At 35.3% G+C, this 21,085-nt stretch overlaps 1 protein-coding gene across 1 annotated transcript in view; it reads left to right on the forward strand.

Moving 5' to 3' along the window:
- Positions 1-12,939, forward strand: part of LOC114247234 (cell adhesion molecule DSCAM) — a 51,492-nt gene extending 38,553 nt beyond the window's left edge. The window contains exons 4-7 of the mRNA XM_028180120.2: positions 2,969-3,159; positions 4,443-4,572; positions 5,964-6,104; positions 12,356-12,939. Of these exons, the coding sequence (XP_028035921.2) occupies positions 2,969-3,159; positions 4,443-4,572; positions 5,964-6,104; positions 12,356-12,513 (620 nt within the window). The 3' untranslated portion in view covers positions 12,514-12,939. The remainder of the gene's footprint in view (positions 1-2,968; positions 3,160-4,442; positions 4,573-5,963; positions 6,105-12,355) is intronic.
- Positions 12,940-21,085: the final 8,146 nt, after the last annotated feature.

Below are 21,085 nucleotides of genomic sequence, written 5' to 3' on the forward strand. Positions count from 1 at the left end.
TAGAACTTATATCTCAAGGTGGGTGGCACATTTTACGTTGTAGATGTCTATGGGCTCCAGTAACCACTTAACATCAGGTGGGCTGTGAGCTCGGCCACCCATCTATGCAATAAATAAAAAATAAATAAAAGATTTGAACACCAAAATCTTTATTTCAAAATTCACTGGTAACATCGCAATGGCATAGATAACTGACATTGACATTCACCATTTTTTAAACAAATTTAGTGTTACCAGTGTGAAAAACTAAAAAATCTACTGTTAGTATTACACTTACCTGTATAAAAACAAGGAAAGACATTTAAAGTCTATTTTATAGTAAACTAGTGGACCCGGCGAACTTTGTTCCGCCACACGGTTTGTTTCAAACACATCAACCGGTCAACTTCAAAATTCTACTATAATTAACCATAGAATATATTACGTTTAGCTGTCAGTTGCGTTTTGCTATTCCATATCAGTTTCGTTTTGTTATACCACGTTTTATGTCACGTCCCTTGGGAACGTGATAAAAAGTATCCTATGTCCTTCTCCTGGTTCTAAGCTACCTCCTCACCAATTTTCAGCCAAATCAGTTTAGCCGTTCCTGAGTTATAAATAATGTAACTAACACGACTTTATTTTATATATATAGATTCGTTCACAATTCCATGTGGAAATTTATTTTGTAACTTCATATTACTTCATCTCGGTCACCGCAGTATTATTGACATTCTACATTAATTCTAACTGCTTTACAAACAGCGCAAGCACGGAAAAACTTAACAATAAAGTAACTCCGCTTTCATTACATACGTATGTATATGTAAAATATCGTATTTATGTGTACATTGTTTATTTATTTATCTAGTTGTAACTACGTCGCGTTTAATTTCTCTCTTGAATTTTTTTTTTGTATTGCTTAGACGGGTGGGCGATCTCAGAGCCCACCTGGTGTTAAGTGGTTATTGGAGCCCATAGACATCTACAACGTAAATGCGCCACCCACCTTGAGATATAAGTCCTAAGGTCTCAAATATCGTTACAACGGCTGCCTCACCCTTCAAACCGAAACGCATTACTGCTTCACGGCAGAAATAGGCAGGGTGGTGGTACCTACCCGCGCGGACTCAAGAGGTCTTACCACCAGTAAATGATTCTCGTCCACTTTGAATCAAGTTGTCTGGAAAAGATGGCTCTTATCGATAAGACGGCCCTGAAGACTCGTATTTAAGATTTTTCATTTACAATAAAGCATAATCTAATCTGATCTGCCCAAGATTAAAAACATTAGTTAAGTTAATTCCCAATTAACTTCCACTACAATACGGACGCAATATCAAAACATGTTTTCTTTTGTGGGTATAATCAAGCCTTATCAAGCGGCTTATAAGTCCTTAGTTAATTAGTACGTGTAATGAAAACAAAACGCCCACGACCGCGTGTGCTCATGTTCGCCTTGTAAACAATGCGTTTGATTATGTGACGTCATCGCTATGTTAATAAACTTGACTTGTTTTTGAGTATAAATTATTTTTGTTCTAGCGCGGACGCTTATGTCGTAAGAAATATGCCATTTTTATTAATTTTATTAATATTAATAAATTTTATTTATTAATTAGTATAATTAAGGCCGAGTGTCTTCCTTTGAGACACGTGACGTCTGTGCGTGTGAGCATACATTTATTACGCACGCAATAAAATGTTTTTGCAAGTTGTGACGTCACAACTCAAGGTCATGCGACCCGATTATTTTGTTTCATTTATAAAAATAATTCGCAAATATATAATAATACATATACATAATTAGTGGGAGAAATCCACTATATCTTTGACCCATAGATAATAATAATACTTCAAGCTTATTTTGAGTCTGTGAAAGACTTTTTTTTAATGAAACTCGTCGATGATGTAAGGTATCACTTTTCTTATTCTTCCCACCACAAAGCAACCAAAGCGTTCATGGAGATAGAATAAGACCCTCTCTGTACTGGTACCGAGTGATTTGTCTATACCGGTGCTTATATTGTGACCCAATTTTTCTAAGTAAACTTCCAGTGTATCTATATCATCATGACGCTAGCGAGCACGCTGAAATGTGTTCACTAAAATTTCTAATCCGTCAATGTAAAGTATGATTGGCGGCTCGTATCCGTGCAGAGGAACAATACGTTTTTACTGGTGATTGGACCACTTGTGAGTCCGCACGGGTAGGTACCACCACCCTGCCTATTTATGCCGTGAAGCAGTAATGCGTTTCGGTTTGAAGACCTTAGAACTCACAAGTCGTCATGGCCTAAAGGATAATATTAAGACGTTCGGTGCATTCGTATATAGCGATGCAACGGTGTTCGAATCCCGCAGGCGGGTACCAATTTTTCTAATGAAATACGTACTTAACAATTGTTCACGATTGACTTCCACGGTGAAGGAATAACATCGTGTAATAAAAATCAAACCCGCAAAATTATAATTTGCGTAATTACTGGTGGTAGGACCTCTTGTGAGTCCGCGCGGGTGGGTACCACCACCCCGCTTTTTCTGCCGTGAAGCAGTAATGCGTTTCGGTTTGAAGGGTGGGGCAGCCGTTGTAACTATACGGAGACTTTAGAACTTATATCTCAAGGCTTGTGGCGCATTTACGTTGTAGATGTCTATGGGTTCCAGTAACCACTTAACACCAGGTGGGCTGTGAGCTAGTCCACAAATCTAGGCAACAAAAAAAAAAATCTCAAGGTGGTTGGCGGTTTTTACGTTGTAGATGTCTATGGGCTCTGATAACCACTTAACACCAGGTGGGCTGTGAGCTCGTCCACCCGTCTAAGCAATAAAAATCAAAATATTAACTTTCTGTAACTTTTATTGATATCAAAGAAAAGAAGCCATTACAGAACTTTGTTAGATGGGAGTTCCACCTTTTTAAGACCCATGAGTATGACCACCTCATAATCGATTTATCACCCACTAAGCTCAATATAATGGTTCACAGCGGAGCCCCCGCCTCTAGTGAACGTTACCGTCCATTCCTCGACTATCCTCGCTCTGATCCTCTGGAACGTGGCCGGAGACGGTGGTCATCCCATCATAGATTTCACCGCTCAGTATAGATCGGCGATGCCAGTCAACGGGACATTGGAACCGTGGAGGCCAATCAGCCCCAATCACATTAGTCCTAATTCGGTAAGTTTTATTACACACGGTTTCCCTAAATATTAATTTCACTATAAATACAAATTTTGTAACTATACTGCGACCTTAGAACTTATATCTCAAGGTGGGAGGCGCATTTACGTTGTAAATGTCTATCGGCTCCAGTAACCACTTACCAGGTGGGCTGTGAGCTTGACCGCCCATCTAAGAAATAAAAATAGAAATAAAAAAAAAACATACTCGTAATATAGATAAAACGTAGTTTATATCCATCACGCTTAGTGTTTCTCTAGTTCTCAGGAGAAAAACGAAATGATGTCAAAGCAAAAAAAATATATTGGTTTCATAAATATCTTCAGTGTGATCTATCGAATTTTCATATCGCAATATTAACTATCAAATCTGATACACAATTAGAATATATTCTCTGAATGGGATAAACAATATATTATTACAAAGATACCGAAGTACCCGCAGTTTTGATTTCCTTCAGGGTTCAATATCTTTGAGATAATCTTTAAAGAGGTAATCTGTAGTCTTTCCTATCATGTACACAATAAAACAATCTGTCGAGAAGTAAAAGTCTATTTAGTTTAAGCGAAATTTTATCAACTATACAGGAGGGCAACTTAAAGTTTAAAAAAATTGGAAAAAATATCATAACAAAAAAACTTCTTCAGCTATTTGAATAGAGTAAACATTATTGAAGCTCAGTTAAAAACATTGAACTATACCTAATACCAGATAAAACACAACTTTGAATACAACGATAACCATAGACACAGCCTACTGAGTTTCTCGTTGATCTTCTCAGTGGGTCGCGTTTCCGATCCGGTGGTAGATTCTGCGAAACACTGCTCTTGCTAGGGCTAGTGTTAGCAAATTCTCTCCTACCTCCTACCTCATTACCAGCCAATAGGAAGGGAAAAAAACACAAGATAAATGTCGCTTGAGCCAAACAGCCTTTCACTTCGCGATATCTGAAGGGTAGGTCTATCTATGTCAGCGATCGGGGAACCGGGGTAAATTACCGCAAATGGGGTAAATGAAATTTTGGAGGGTAAAAATGAAACTTTTGTGAGTAAAAAAAAAATTGAAGTGAAACTTCTTTAGAATCGTTAAATTTTTAGTTGTTTTCTTTTCAAATTTATCATGGGGGCTATAATATGAATGCTATTCGTTTTTTTTGTTCTTCGTCATGGGGTAATATCGACTTACACAAAAATATTTTGGGGTAATAATTAAAAAAGTTCTCCGACCGCTGATCTATGTAATGTAATAAATGAAAAAAGGTATCTTTGTTATTCTTTCAGCGTCAGATCGACGTGTACCATTTGGAGCCGAACGCCTCGTACTGGTTCCGAGTTTGGGCGACGAACGTGCTCGGACCGGGCCCCCCAGTCGAAGTGCTCGCTACAACCCTGTACAGTGATCAGGAAGCAGGTGAATACATACGATTAGACATTAGACAACAGTACTTCGTGAATTGGTGGGCGATGTCCTTTCTGTTTTATTGATATTCAACTTTTTTAAATATTAAACTTTAAATGGCTCTTAATTAAAGTCGCAAATATGCCGCTTAAACCAAATACCCGTCGATATACATAATATGTTAGCTAATCCTAATATGTGGTGTCTTAAAGTTAATCATAGCACTAGCTACCGCTACCAGACACACGCAAACTCACACGCACATACACGAAAACAATAAATGCATCGACGCTTTGAAATATCGTAGATGCTACATGAGGTTGAGATCAGCTTGATGTTAAACGGATATCCTAATCTAGAGAATCCGAGGCCCTAATCTCCTTTAGATGTATAAAGAGCATCGAGCGATCGAATTTATTTATATATTTATTTATTATACTTCATGTAAAATTTACATTGGCTGACTTATTGCCTAAGGCATTCTCTACCAGCCAACCAAAGGTAGTGCAGAGTAAATTGTGTTAGGTGCAATGAAATTTATATTAAATTACAAATACATAAATATATATAATACATAATGAAATATACATATACATACATACATCGATTCGATCAAGATTCAAGATCGCTTCGATATCTTCTAGTAGATGGCTCAATTCTTTGGCCTTTCCTCCTCCTCCTCCTCCTCCTTCACCTTGCGTCGTTCTCCTCATTACTGAGGGTCGTGACTCCCTTACTTGATTGATATCTCTTGTAAGATTGTGCTCCATCTGCTGCGATCCTTGGGCTCGTGGACGGCATTTGACTTTAACTAAATTATGTAAAATGTCATGTAAGGTTAAGCTGCTTTCAGACTACGCTATACTATAGTATAGCAACGTATACTTAGCCAATAATATATAGTAAAGTACACTGTGAACGTGTCCATAACAATCTATGGTGCGCGATATTGTTGTGCTATGAGCTATATACTATATGTTATTATATTTTTTTTATTCAGATCTATTTATTGTTAGAATCATTATTAGAGAGTACAAATCAGTTAAATGTTATTATATTATAGCGTAATCTGAAAGCAGCTTTATCGTTGGGTAAACTTTAATTTATAAACCCGCAATCGAAGACGAACATGTTAACTCAGAGCTTCCGATTGTATGTATTCCATTGCGTGCTATGGAATGCAATTCTAAAATTTGTTTTCATTTAGATCTTAAAGCGTCGTCTAGAAAAAAGTTACAGCTACCCGCAATACTTCATATCTAGGTTTTTTTTTATTGCCCTTGCAGGCAGACGATCATACGGCCCACCTGATGGTGAGTGGTTACCATGGACTTCAGCAATGCCAGGAGCAGAGCCAAGCCACTGCCTACCTAGATAATTAATTAGCACTATGTCTTCCGCAGAGCTGTACAAACACTTCCTAGAGGGCGTCGAAACCTTCGACACGAGGACGTGGGTGGCAGCAGTCTGCGTGGTGATGGGCACCCTGCTGGTGCTCGCGGTCGGCACCTGCGCCGTGCTCTGCCGCGAGTGGCGACGCACCGGTGAGCCTCGCATGTAGCGCCAGCCCCTGCCCAGACTCTACTTCGTATGGAGATAGAGTCGGTACTTAAACGAGACCATACGTGTGGTCCAACTAAAGCGAACGCTTTGGACATTTACATATTAATACGTATGACTCTACTTCGTGTGTAGAGTCGGCGGTTAAACAGACTATGCTTATAGTGCGGGTAAAAAGAAATCAGTCGTCTAATTTGTGTTGTGCAGATTATATAGCTGAAGGTTGAAGGTGTGTAGAGTAAGAAAATGCAAAGAGCCTATGAATATAAATTACACAAGGTCGGGACTTTATGTAAAGATCGATCGATAACTGAACAAACGATGTATGTAAACAATTGCCTTTTAAATTGGCGGTACAGTTACTCTATTTTGTTTGTAGAGTCGGTAGTTCTATGTATTCTATGATATGTGGTGAAGGAAAAGAAAATTTATATCGATCAAATTGACTCTACGTGAACGTAGAGACAGGATAATCAAGAAGCAAAACAATAAAAAGCACAATTTTAACTATTTATAAATAGTCAATAGCGAAATGGACTAATATTAATAAATCTAAAAGACAATAGCTCAATTCGATTTGTTTGAATAGATAAAATACTACTTCGGCTCAAGGTAGAGTTCGTAATACGACTTTACTAGTGTTAATAAAACGCCAATTTACGAATAACTTATAAATACGGTGACCTCGTGTCGTGTTAGAGTCGCAACGACTGGCCTAAAGAAAACCAAAGTAATGAGGGAAAAAAACACTGCATTACAGTTTAAGCAAACTCTACATTAAGAGTATTTCGTAGACACTGCATTAAAATAAATCGAAGCAATTGATATTAGATAAACAATAAAATGCTGATGGCGGCCATGCTCGGACTGGCCACTATGCATACATTTGTGTGTGCAGTCCCAAAGGCAAAATTCGCTGAGTCATGTGTATCAATAACACACGGCGGTATGCCACTCGTCAAATTTCATTATCCAATACGCATTCGATAAAAAAAAAGACTTCTCCATTAATAAAATATTTCCTCAATCAATAGATTGAGTCTTAATAACTTTTAGTCCGATCGAAAACAATTGATACATGAAGATTTGTGTCGCGATTTTCACTTGAAAATTTAATAAGTAAATCGAAGGTCTATCCGATTCAAATGACATTTTGGCAACTTTACATGAGAGCCATTTAAAGTTTATAAAAAAATTGGAAATAATATCATAACAAGAAAACTTTTTCAGCTATTTGTATATAAAGTAAACTCAATTGAAGTTTAATTTAAAACATCGGATTGTTGATGCTTATCTATATATATATATACCTAGTCAGGTCATAAATTCTGTCACATGTTTAATGTAAAATAATTGAAACAAGTTTATTCATTATGTAACCATTCATATACCAAAATGAACTTAACAAAACATAGATTCTTATGACACTAAAGTTTATTCAAAATGACCTCCGTGATTTTGAATACAGGCCTTCAATCTGCGCGGCCAGTCGTCTATCGCAGCATGAACGAGGTCCATGTCAATATCGGCGGCTGCCTTAATCAAGGATGTCTTGAGTGACTCCAAATTGGGATGAGGCTTTGAACACGCCTTTTCCTCCAAGTGTTGCCATATCTTGTAATCTAACGGATTCAAATCTGGACTGGAGGAGGGCCAGTCTTCGTGCCGGATGAAGTCGATTTCACGCGCCGCCAGCCAGTCTTGTGTGCTCTTCGCTCTATGAGCTGGCGCCGAATCTTGTTGGAATACCCAGTGCCTGTTATTGAACATGGTATGAGAAACAGGTTCCACAAGGTTCGTCAGGACTGTATTTTGATACACAACTGCATTCGTTTTTACACCTTTCTCACAAAAATGTACCTCTGTTAAGCCCCAATAAGAAACTCCCAACCATACCATGAGCGAGGATGGAAAATGACCTCGTTGGACACGCGGAATACGGTTGCTCGCTTCTTCACTACTGTGTGCGTACACCCTATCATTTTTTTTTTGTTGTAGCTCTCTTCTACGGTAAAAATTTTTTCATCATTTTTTTCCCGCGTACCGCTTCAACAAAGCGCGGCATCTCTTCAGTCTCAGGTCCATTAGACGAGCATTCAAACGATGTCCTGTTTTTCTTCGATATGCCCGAAGTCCTAAGTCTTCATTTAACACCCTTTTCACCGTGGTTCTGCTTAACCCCATCTGAAGGGCCAACAATTTCTGCTTACGTTTGGGATTTCTTTGAATTCGCGCCTTCACAGCTTTTATCACTGCTGGAGTCCTAACAGACCGAGGGCGACCACTTCTTGACCTGTCATCTACACTAGAGTCTTCATTGTATCGTTTGATGGTACGATAAACGAATCTTTTGGTTATATTCAAATTTTTCAGTATGTTAAAAATTTTAATTGGCGCGTAACCGCAACGATGCAACGCAATAACTGCAACACGGTCTTCTTTAAGCGTCCACTCCATATTTAAAAATGAGTAAAATTCTAAAAGTATACATTTTTATTTTCATGAACAATTCGAAATTCGAATTCAATAAACTTTTTTGTGGCCAGCATTCTAAAAGAAAAGTTTTTACTGTGTGACAATACTTATGACCTGACTAGTTATATATAAGAAAGTCGTGTTAGTTACACTATTTATAACTCAAGAATGGCTGAACGGATTTGGCTGAAAATTGGTGAGGAGGTAGCTTAGAACCAGGAGAAGGACATAGGATACTTTTTATCACGTTCCCATTGGGACGTGTCATAAAACGTGGTATAACAAAACGCAACTGATATGTAATAACAAAACGCAACTGACAGCTAAACGTAATATATTCTATGGTTATTTATAGTAGAATTTTGAAGTGGACTTTTTGGCGGGAACGCGAGGAGTGAAGTTGTGTGATTTGTTTTATTTTGTCTATTTCGTGTTTCTTCAGGTTTAAATGTGTAATAACAGTGGTTTATTAACTGTTTAATATCTGTGAAAGTGCAAAAATGTGGGAAAATGAAACAAAGCTGCTGGACGCAACTTCTCGGGTTCCTCCAAAAAGTCCACTGAAAAAATCTCAGTAAATGACCACCATTTTACTGCGATTATATTTCATCCCATATCATCTCATCTCATGTCATTTAATTTCGTTTTCATTTCACTTCATGCCATGTTTCATAATAATCAACTTCATTTCATTTATAAAAGTTACGTATCATTAAAATTGAAATAAGACTTGACCTAAAGGTCTTAGTTACCAGGTCATAAAATCCCTTAAAAAAAAGAATTTTGAAGTTGACCAGTTGATGTGTTTGAAACAAACCCTGTGGCGGAACAAAGTTCGCCGGGTCCACTAGTATCAAATAAAACGGACCTTTAATTACAAAGATAACAGTCGCGTATTAAGCGGAATGTCGCTTATACCAAACAGCCTTTCATCCCTCATGAATGACAATAATTAAGTTTAGAAAATTTTCTCTTTGTTTTTTTTTTACATTAAGCACTAAGAAATTTCTTAAGTGACATGAGGCAAAAGTGGCAAAAGTATTTTATCGAATGTTGTTTGAGATATTGGACAAACGTTTGACCAATGGCATACCTCACTTAGTTGGTTGTTGGACCTCAGCGGTGTCAGTAGCTTTTAAAATACCTGTTCGGACGTGGATCAAGATGTATAAATACAAAGACAAGAATCATAGTGATTCTGTAATTATATATTAGTGTAGTATGTAGAATCGGTTAGAATACTATAAAAAAAGTGATATTATATTACATTATTAAGTAAAATAAAAAAGACAAAAAACTTGCAATAAATAAGATACGCTTAAACACTTCAATTATAATTATGGTCCAAAAATGTTTACTAACGTTTTTATGCACTTTCCTATTAAATATATGTACTTTGAACACGGCTTCAGTAACTATTTAAAATATTTAAATATAATGATTATATCTATAAGTACAAGGATTTAGTGCCAAGGAATTATGATTATACTTCCAAAATTTGTATTAGAATTTAATAGGTTTAAAAAAAGTATAGCTTCGCTATTTTAAAGGTGCTATGCTTACATATAAAAAAAAATGTTACCATTGTTTATGTTCAAAGTGACAGAAAGTTGAAAAAAACGCCTTAAAAAAATTATACCAAATCAAATAATTTTAAGTTTCCAATTAACTATACAATCCCAATTTGACGTAGGACAAAATGCCTTCTTTGACCACTACAGTGCTGTGGTCGATGCATTTTTTGTTTGTTACCAAAAAATATCATCAACATTCCTGTGCTGGTTCCAACACACAAAGCTGAAGTTCCCACCTACTGAGAGAGACTAGATATGTATAAAAAAAAGTAAAATATGCGTCACGCGAATACTGATTGAGTAATCTGTGAAAACGATTTTTGTCCGTTTGCTAATTTTACTAACCAAATTTCCAGGTTATGTCAAATAGACAGTTGACGTTACTGACGTTAGAGTTTCGCAACAACTATGTTCTATTTCATTTATTAAATTTTTAAGGTTAATAATTATGTACCGCTGGAAGTATTTATTATAAAAATAATATTTACACTAAAAGCTATAATTAGTTTAAGATAGAATGCGAAAATACGGACCAACAATGCTACGGAGCGTCAATTAACAATTTCTAAATAAACTTCAACAATGCATTTAAGCAAACTACAATTCATTAGGGTAAATGTTAAAAATACTTTTTGACATAAATATATCAATAATATTAAGTAGCGTGTTACAATAGAGGGCTCATTCGTGAAGGATACAGTAAAATAACACCATTTTGTTTACAAAAAAGAAAACCAACTTCATAAAACAAAATGAGAATATCATCAATGTAGATACACTCAATTAATTATGGATTATTAAAACTAACTCAATACCTGCTGATCAGATCTCGATAGCATGTAAATGAGGCCACACGAAAAGCCTTATTTTTCAAATTAAAAAAGAATCGTCAAAATCGGATCCCCTAAACAAAAGTTCAGCGGCGACACACTTGAAAAAAAAATCGAATTAATAACCACCTCCTTTTATAAGTCGGTTAAATAATTACATCAACATTGAACAAATGCCTGTACAAACCGATCTACATATAAAAACAATCGAACTAAAAACTTTTTTTTACGTCGGTTGAAAAGTAAAAGACATTTTGACTAGATCGATATTATTTTTTCTATCATAATTTTGCTACGGCTATCGTACACTAATGAGATCAAAATGCATTGAGAAGGAACTGTATCTAATTACGAAAATGTTTTTTATGACTACTTTAATTCCATTCCTTCGAAATACAGGCAGAATTCTTTAATCATAGCTCTAAATCGATAGAATGATTAATTAAATTAATATAACCTATGAGTAGTTGCTTAATAGTATTTTCTATAAAAATGGAAAAATTAATTTAAAAAAATTAATTTAGATTCAATAAAGGAAAATCTATCCAGATATTAGTAGACGTATAATAAATAAGGTTTCTCGAATAATTATTGTAAATATCGAATAGGTTCAGTTGAGAAGTTTCTATTTTATTTTACACAACCCTTGACGGTCTTAATAAGAAGTGACATTTAATTTGTGTTGTCAGACTACACAGTCTGTGTACGCTCGATACGCTAGCAACACGGGCTCATAAGGACTCGCATCCAGGGCCGTAAAACAATCTCAAAAAAAAAGCATGTAAGACTATAGAGACAGATTGACATTTAAAAGATACATTAATTACTTAGTTCTAACTAGACTAGTTAAAACTTTCAGCTTTTAATTCTTATTATAATAACCTAGCTAATATATTTTTAGTATACATTTTTATCGATACGCTTCAGTAGTGTACAATATCGCGTTTTCAAAGCAGTTTTGACGAGTCGTGCTTCAAGAAAACGTTCTTCTGATTTTTTCATTTATCAGCCTAATGATGACATTTAAATTTGCTGATATATAGATATTTGAACTCGCTTTTACATATTTTTTCGAATATCATTCAGCACACTAGCATTAAGCCTTTGGTTCACTTGACCATTTTATTAATGTTGAAGCGAGTTTAAAACGTCTTATTTGAACGCATGTCCGCATATTTTATTTAATATGCCGAGTATGTTACGTAAGTGAAAATTTTTTATTCATTCGATTTTTTCTTCTTTCCCCTCTATCGCACTCGCTTGGATCGCACGCTTGGACTGCGGGGACGCACACTAACAAACAAACACGCACACGGTGACGGTACGTATCTAACATAACCTAACTAAACCTAATAGATTACGGGGACGATCAGGATTTAATTGAACTAGTGCCTAACATCATTCTGAATCCGGGATTCATGGAAATGGACCCGATTCGACCGCGGGAGGTGTTCGGCGGCTCGATCATCAGGTCGACGGAGTGTCCGGGCCCGGGGAAGCCGAGGAGGGTTTGATTCTCGTCCATACTTAACCTTAGGATACTGTATCGCACCGATTCAGGATTCTTATCATGATCTTGGGTCGTTCTTGAAGCAGATGACGTCATCGATGCCTGTTTCAGTTTTGCATAAACATTTCAACGGTAGACTGCTTTATGGTTCTTGGTTCCTTGTGGTGTTTTATAGTTGTTGGAAACGAACGACGGGAACAGTTCGCGAATACCCGTGCACCTGCCTTCTTTGTTGTTACTGAATAAAAATGTCGATGGTCTAACATTTTTGTACGAACTTTGTCTATCTATCAGATTTTTTTAAATAAACTAAACTAGTTTCCTTTATTCGCGGCCCAAAGACTTCCATGTTAAGAGATTTTCAAACTGAACTTTTTATCTAAAACTTATGATCTGGTTTTCTATACTACAAGAAAAAGAAAAAAAAACGTTATAGCAAACCGTCATAGCAAACCCCTCACTATAACGTCAATTAGTCCCTAATAGATTTCGATGATATTTCGCACAAAAGAGAGTTTGTGCAGTTTGTATTTGCGCAGTGACACTGCATAAGTGACATAATTGCTGTAACAAATACGAAAATGTGTGCGATGGTTTCTTAATTTATGTAGCAACGAATTTTCAAGTCGACCGGTTGTTTATGGTCCCGAGAGTGTGTGTGACAAAGGGAACTCTTTATTTCGCGGAAAATGGAACGTTTTATATTCCGAAACCGCGCGACGGGACTGGTTGGTAATAATATCCAGAAAAGAATATACCTACCACGAGATTAATCAAACGAGAACCTTAAAATACACCACTGACAGTTGTGTCAATTTTGACGTTGACAGTTCGTGACGAGACCTGACCATCGACACAGATAATAAAATTCATGAAACTTGTTTGTTTAATTGGCGAAAGGGTAATGAGTGACATATCAATTTGGTTAATAATTAAAAGGTAACACGTGTATGTGTGTCGAATCGGTGCGATAGAGTGACTAATGGTTGAAGGCCGCAGAGCCTGTTGTTACTTTGTAAGTTATTAAAACGAAATATTTTCTCATAATGAAACTCGAAGGCTAAAGGAATCGTAAGGCGTGGTGTCGATTTCTAATGTTTCTAGTACTAATCGACTAGTTCAAAATCCAGCAATGGTATTTCAAAAGTCTGGATACTGGGGAGCTTCCGATCCGGTAGCAGATTCATTCACGAAGCATCTACTCTTGAGTGTTTAAGTCTCCCTTGGAGGCGCTCGGGTAGCTGTTAGCAAATCTCGTCCCTTCTGGCTGAGCCCTTGCTCGCCCACCTGTCCTTATGAAACTGGAAAGGCCTCCTGGCCACCAGTAAAACCTCAATCATAAAAAAAAGAAGATGGGAAGCGTTTGGTAAAAATCAAAATGCCTACCGGTAAAAAGCTACTGTCACGCTTAGTTTAACATAATGAGAAAATAATTCGATCTACATTTAAGCTTTTAACCACCAACGAGAGAGAGAGAGAGAGAAAAAAACTTTAGTTTTGTAAAATTTTCACTTTTTCGTAATGTCAACGCGTTACATGAATCATGACTCTTAATGATTATTTTCCGCCAAAATCTTTTTTTTTCTATTGTTATTCGATTGTAAAATGTAAATAAAAACATTGCTTGCATTTACCTTTTTTTGATATACATATTTATACAAAGTTTTAATTGTTATAATCAAAACGGAAGCTTAGATATTATATTCAGTGTACAAAACAATTTTTAGAAAAACTTTTGCTTATCCGTTTGTCGTGTTTTCAAGTTGTTTAGCGAATAATGAATAATGTGACGGTAGATTAATTTATTTTGATATATTTTTAGCGTACGGCAATACATTTTGCGATCTCATTGTAACATTGTTTCTTTAACGTAATCGTGATTCGACACTGTGATTTATTGTTTTCCATAAATTAATAATGTTATTTTCTTTTTTCATCATTAAGCTAAGGAAACTATGCGTGTATATTTTAATACGTACGTTTTGTATAGAGACTGGTGCGTCCTGGTGTTGAGGAAATCGCAATATTACTTTAGTTATAATATTAATATAAGTCAGTAGTGCAGAGTGTCAAGCTTTATAATATAAACAGCGTGTTCCATGAGAGTTTATCGAGAACTGTTATGACGTCATTAAATCAATAAAAATAACTTAAATTCCTCATTTTTCAATTGAAACCGAACCCACATAACAGTGGAGTAGTCGCGGTCATTGAACTCTGCTTGAAGGAGCTTTGAGACAAGCTATAACTTGACGGATCCTATAGGTAGCGGCTTCAGTCCTGCTGATAACGTTGACAATGATCACTCACCATCAGATAGGCCGTAGGCTATTTTTTTATCGCCATCGTGCGCAGGCAAGCTTACGGTCTATCTGATAACGAGTAGTCGCCTTGGAATTGTGGCAAAAAAGTCCTTCGCAGGGAACGCGAAAATAGGTCATCAGTATACAGAGACAATAAAAAAATGCGTATTTGTTAATGTCATCGAGATATCCGGGTCGGTAACAAGATCCTTGGTCCGTCTAGCAAAGAATCATTCGATAAACTTTAAATGGAACTCGTTATCTTTACGAGTGTTAGTCCACCGCTTTAAAAACGAGGTTCATGTTAAGACAATATTATAATAGAAATTTAAATATTATTCATGTTATGTAGGTAACGCATCACACACGTAACGTTGAAGGCGCGACGCAGACACTTGCCTTTAAATGTATACAACATAGACAAGATACAACAAGACTCGAATGATAAGACAGATCAAACTAGGAATTTGTAGACTTTGGGGGTCATACTCATAGAAGAGACTGAGAAATGCATAATGCAATCGTAACTTCAGTTTTAATACCATCAGAAACCACTGTACCAGGTGCCGAGCAACTCCCACTCCAGGAGTGACTACATTCACAATTTTCCAGCGGTCTCTCTTCCTCTCAAATCTGAACAAATATTTCCATTACACACAAAAAACTGAGCATTTAAAGGCTAAACAAATAAAAAAAAACATTTCCAAATAGGTTGATATATGATATATGTTATGTTATATATGCATTGTAAGATGTTTGAGTTGTGGAAATGCAGATGTTCGTAATGAAATATTACATTAAGATGTGACGTAGAACAGAATAAAATACTGCACAGCTCGGAGAGGTCGTGCGAAAATGTTCCAGCCTTTAATTATACTGAGACCTTAGAACTCATATCTCAAGGTGGGTGGCGGCATTTACGTTGTAGATGTCTGTGGGCTCTGGTAAGCGGTTAACACCAGGTGGGTCGTGAGCTCGGCCGTCCATTTAAGCCAGCGGTCGGGGAACTTTTTTAATTATTACCCCAAAATATCTTTGTGTAAGTCGATATTACCCCATGGCGAAGAACAAAAAAAAAACGAAATCGCTTCTTTTTAGTATCTTTCATGTTATAGTCCCCATGATAATTTTAAAAAGAAAACAATAACTAAGAATTTAACGATTCTAAAGAAGTTTCACTTCAATTTTTTTTTTACTCACAAAAGTTTCATGTGTACCCCTGAAATTTTCATTTTACCCCTTTTGGGGTAATTTACCCCGGTTCCCCGACCACTGATCTAAGCAATAAAAAAAATAAAAAAATATTTTAATTTGTCGCATGCAAAAAGGAAACAAGATAAGGTTGTATATGCTTAGTCCTATAAGTCTGTTGCATGTCGAAAGTGTTAATTAATTAATGATTTAATGAATGAAAACTATATGTTTGTGACGTCAGGGGCTGGCACGTTCTCGCATCGCACCGTCCCGTTACGAAAGTTCTCGATGTAACTAGTTTATATTGTTGTGAATTTACAGAGCCGTTTATTTTTGTATACAAAGCGTGTGCATATCAGGAGAGCCTTAGATATTAAATAATAAATAAGAGTTAAAAAAAAAAAACCCTAACATTTCCCTCTTCGAGTATTTCTAAATCTTTCTTCTACGTCTTGCCTTTGCGTGTCATTTATTCTTCAAATTGCATTAACTAGGTATGTACGTGGTGTTATTGTCGTGATAAGAACCTCTATCTATCTACCCCTTCTTTGAGCCATATAGGATTTGATTACAAAAATTACGATTTGTTGTTATATAGGGTGCTTGGTTAGCTCACAATAAACCACGCAGCACGGGCTGCTCAAATGATCCGTCCCTTGAAGCATCAGAACTTTGTCCTCGAAATTGGCTATGATCTGTCTCCTCAGATCGCATTAAAAGTTGACTAACGATGCAACAGATACAACACGGTAGCTATCTCTAGTAACTAATATTCATATTGAGTTAATTAATATTCATAATAAAAAGTAACACCATGTACATATATCAACAAAAGCTATGCCTAAATCATCTTTTCGCACCATTAGAATTGAAGTGGCCTAATCCAAAATTTATTGTTTTTTGGTAAACGCCAAAAATGTAATTGAAAAATTGTAATCCTTCAGTTTCGATTTTAATTCTTTAAGCCTTAAAGCGCAAACCTTAAAGCTTCAGGTACTTATGCGCTCGATTTAAAAGATACGGAAAGTAACCTTTGTCCTGTTTTAGACTAAAATATAGTTTTCATTTTTTTTTTATCTGATATTATAAACTAATAGAATACATGCTTATAAGTGGTCCAAAGTATAAAACTGATTTTCTTCAAATGTTTTGGTTAAGCTACTTCAATTCTAAAGTTGGGTTGTGCTTTCATCGTATGCGAGAAATAGAATATAAATCGTATATAAAAATATAAAAAAAAAAATCGTCCGTCTTGCGTACATCGTGCTAATATGTCAATTAATCGTAAATTTTATTAATTATTACTATAATATATCTTATTCATAATTAATAATGGCGTGTTTTGCACTTTATATTTCTTCTCTGGTGGCTTTATATAGCGAAAAGTGCGCGTGCGATTTAATAAGTAAAGCTTATACGTCACAATGATGATGATGATGATGATATTAGCCATTGTATTAATATTGAAAAAAGATCTTCATTCCACCAACTAACTACATTAGTGGAAAAAATAAGGGACAAAAAGTAATTCTGATTTTTTCGGCTGTATGTAACTTCAAGAAAACTGTTAGTACAGAAATAAAAATGTATTTAATTTGAACTTAGAAATTTTTAAGCGCGGTTGTTTTAAGATTTCTAACAAAACCGCTATCGTTAACAATTTCTAAGCTCCAAAGATCAAAAAACTGAACCATTCAAGCTACATTTAATATTTTGATTGTTAGAGCAATGGAATAAAATTTTTGATGCTTTCTTTTTTTCTACTGATTTAATCAATACTGAATTCGTGCTTAAAATTGTTCGTCGCGCCAATTTTTCAACGATTTATCAATGAATGAGCGCCATTTTAGCCCAGCCGCAAATTCAGCGTTATATTTAAAATATATCTGTGTGCTTAGTGCGAGTTTTTAGCGTTCTCGATAGCGTAAATGTTAACTCAAATTTGTATGGAGCTAGAACGTTTACCTACGATTGCCGCTAGGGGCGCTGTTACAACTCCATACAAATGTGAGTTAACTTTTACGCTATCGAGAACGTTAAAAAACTCGCACTAAGCACATTGTCACTAACGCGAGTGTTCGAAAAAGACGAGCCGTTCACGTTTATAAAGTCTTGTTTGGAAATTGTATGCGCAGAATAAATCCACGAAATATTATAATAATAAGTTAACCACTAGGGTTATTTCTTAAGCCAAGAATAAATGAGAGATTATTATGATGAAATTTCAGTGTGATCTATTCGCCATAGAAGGCCATCAGTATTCTCGCACTTAGTCTATAAAATTATCATAAATTTTAATTATGAACACAGAACGTTATTTTTGTATATGCTCTTTTATGTCGATCTGAGTAACTTTGTTTCGTTGGAATAAGATTTAGAACGCAGTCCTGATGCCTGAACTATTTTATTGAACTACCTTCAAAAGTTCAAACGTCAGCACCGTACATATTACGAACACAAGCGACCCGCTCCGGCTCCGCTCGGGTCTTTAACGAAAATTTCAATGATATTTTACTTTGTTTAATTTTGTTAAATAAAAGAACACTTATTGCGGCATAACTATAATAGTTAGACCTATGCTGTCGGAACACTTTTTGTTAATAATAATGTGTTCTACAAAGTCGTAGTACATTATTTTATTCTATCATCAATAGTTTTCGCAGGGCACGCGATGTAGAGAATATTTTAGGTAATTTTTTTACACCTTGGGTTTTAGTAAGGATCCCTAATTTTTTTCAAAAACACATTATAGCTTATGTCACTCGGGAATAATGTAGCTTCCAAACAGTGAAAGAATTTTTCAAATCGGTTCATAATTTCGGAGCCTATTCAATACAAACAAAGAAACAAATCTTTCCTCTTTATAATATTAGTATAGATAATATCCTTTTACATAAAACATTAAAGGCAATCTAAAAGATAACCTTACTAAACATCCAATGATATCAGAATGTAACAATTTCCTGCGTATATATTTGATATGGCATGTAAATTGATACAAAATCTAAACAAAAAAACTATTTGTGAACGATTCAAAGTTACTCAGATCGTCTCGTAATCATGTCTGCTAATACATGTTTCTTCGCTGTAACAAATCTTGGTACAAAAACGCTGCATCGAATCGTAAAATTATAGCTTAAATATATTATTGTGTAATTCTAATGATAATTATGCTTACTAGTTCTAATGTTCCTAAAGATAATACTTTCTAAGAGTTGAGCAATCAAAAAAAATCTTTTTTCGTTACAATTCTAATTCTAACACACTAATTTGTTTTTCAATAATTATTACAACTCTATTCAATGTTTCCTAACCCATTCATTGTCTTACCTTTTTAACCGAAAGGTCAAGTTATTTACTAAAACGTCAGCAGTTCATATTGTTTTTTTTCTTCCAAAACACAATTTTTTCCAAATTTAATTCTAAACTTAAAATTTTCAAACAATCATTTTTCTTAACACTAATCAATTCTTCGTTTTTTCGTGATTACACTCTTCACAATCGAAACATTTTGAAATCTAATTCTTTCTACATATTTAATACAAGCAATCTTTCGTCTCAATCTTTCCATTCCTTTCATTCGTTCACTTAACGTTTATAGTGATAAAATATCTTATAAATAAACAGACTCGATATTTCAATTAAGAAAACTACAGAGAGAAATAAATGTATAGGTAATGTTATAGTAGAAATAAATTAGATAAAAAACTATTTATAATAAGCGTTCAATTTGATCATAGAACAGATTCAATTCAATCCATTCACTTGTTGCTTACATTCATAAGTTCGTTCCATATTATACTGTGTTTTCAACTACTTTAGTTAGTGACAACACGAAATATGGAGTGATTGATATTTTTATTATTCACGTTCGGCATTCGGAATTGCTTCCTAAAAAATCAGTAGACTTTTGAACTGAAAGCCTTTTTCAAACCCGCGTGGCTTAGTATGATTGTCTTGTCTTATTCCGCTATAAAAAAAAAACGGTTGTCTGTAAAGTCGGTTTACTGACGATAGTTGAACGTGACAACGTCATAAGAAAATACGCCCCAGAGCGAGGTAACGCCGCATGAGTCATGTTTTTTTGGGCGTGCAGCCGGCTCCATCGAATTATAAGACGTTGTCACGTCAAAAGTGCGTTCTCAGGTTTCTTGGGTAAGAACGAAAAATATTTAAATTGTGATTTCGACGTCATCTGGTGCTTGGGCGCTACTAACCATTTCCTTCCATTAGAGTTTTTCATGCGATGATTGAAAATTCCGAAGAGCTCGGGTTGGTCGTAAAAGATCGAACCAAAGTGCAATAAATGTGTTATAGCTATAGACATTGCTATAATAAATAATAATATCGAGGGTTTTGGTATCATTATGGCTTAAGCAACATTTCGTTTAATACGCGACTAGATGATGACCGAGCTTTGCACGGGTTTTTTTTTTTTTTTGATAACGCCATCTTGTTATGTCTTTAAAGCGGTTAGTTGCCCTCAATTAAGAAAAATAGTATTATTATTCGCCAATAGATGTCGGGAAGAATCATAAAGTTGATTATCGATAAAGTTTATTATTGAAAACACAAATAAAACAACATTTTCTGAAAATAAATCGTAGCTAGATCGATTTATCGCCCCCGAAATCCCCTTTATACTAAATGTTATGAAAATCGTTGGAGCCGTATCCGAGATTCAGATTATATATATATATATATACAAGAATTGCACGTTTAAAGGTATAAGATATTTATCTTTTTAATTAAAGGTCCGTTTTATTTTGTATCAGCATCAACAGTTCGACATTTTTAATTGGACTTCAATTAAGTTTACCCCATTCAAAATAACTGAAGAAGTTTTTTTGTTATGATATTTTTTCCCAACTCTAAACAGCTCTTCGGGAAAGTTGCGAAAATGTTGCTTTAACCAAATAGCCAATAGCCCCTCGATATAATAACAGTCTGTCGTGACGATTACGAATGCCTAGCGATTTTTATATAATAGTTGAAGCGCATTCGTGAACAGAAAAACGGGTTCAATCTTGATTCCTAGACAAAATGTAGATTATGGTTATACTATTATAAAATAGTCGT

Source organism: Bombyx mandarina, chromosome 08 (genome assembly GCF_030267445.1).
Source record: "Bombyx mandarina strain Sakado chromosome 08, ASM3026744v2".
Taxonomy (NCBI): domain Eukaryota; kingdom Metazoa; phylum Arthropoda; class Insecta; order Lepidoptera; family Bombycidae; genus Bombyx; species Bombyx mandarina.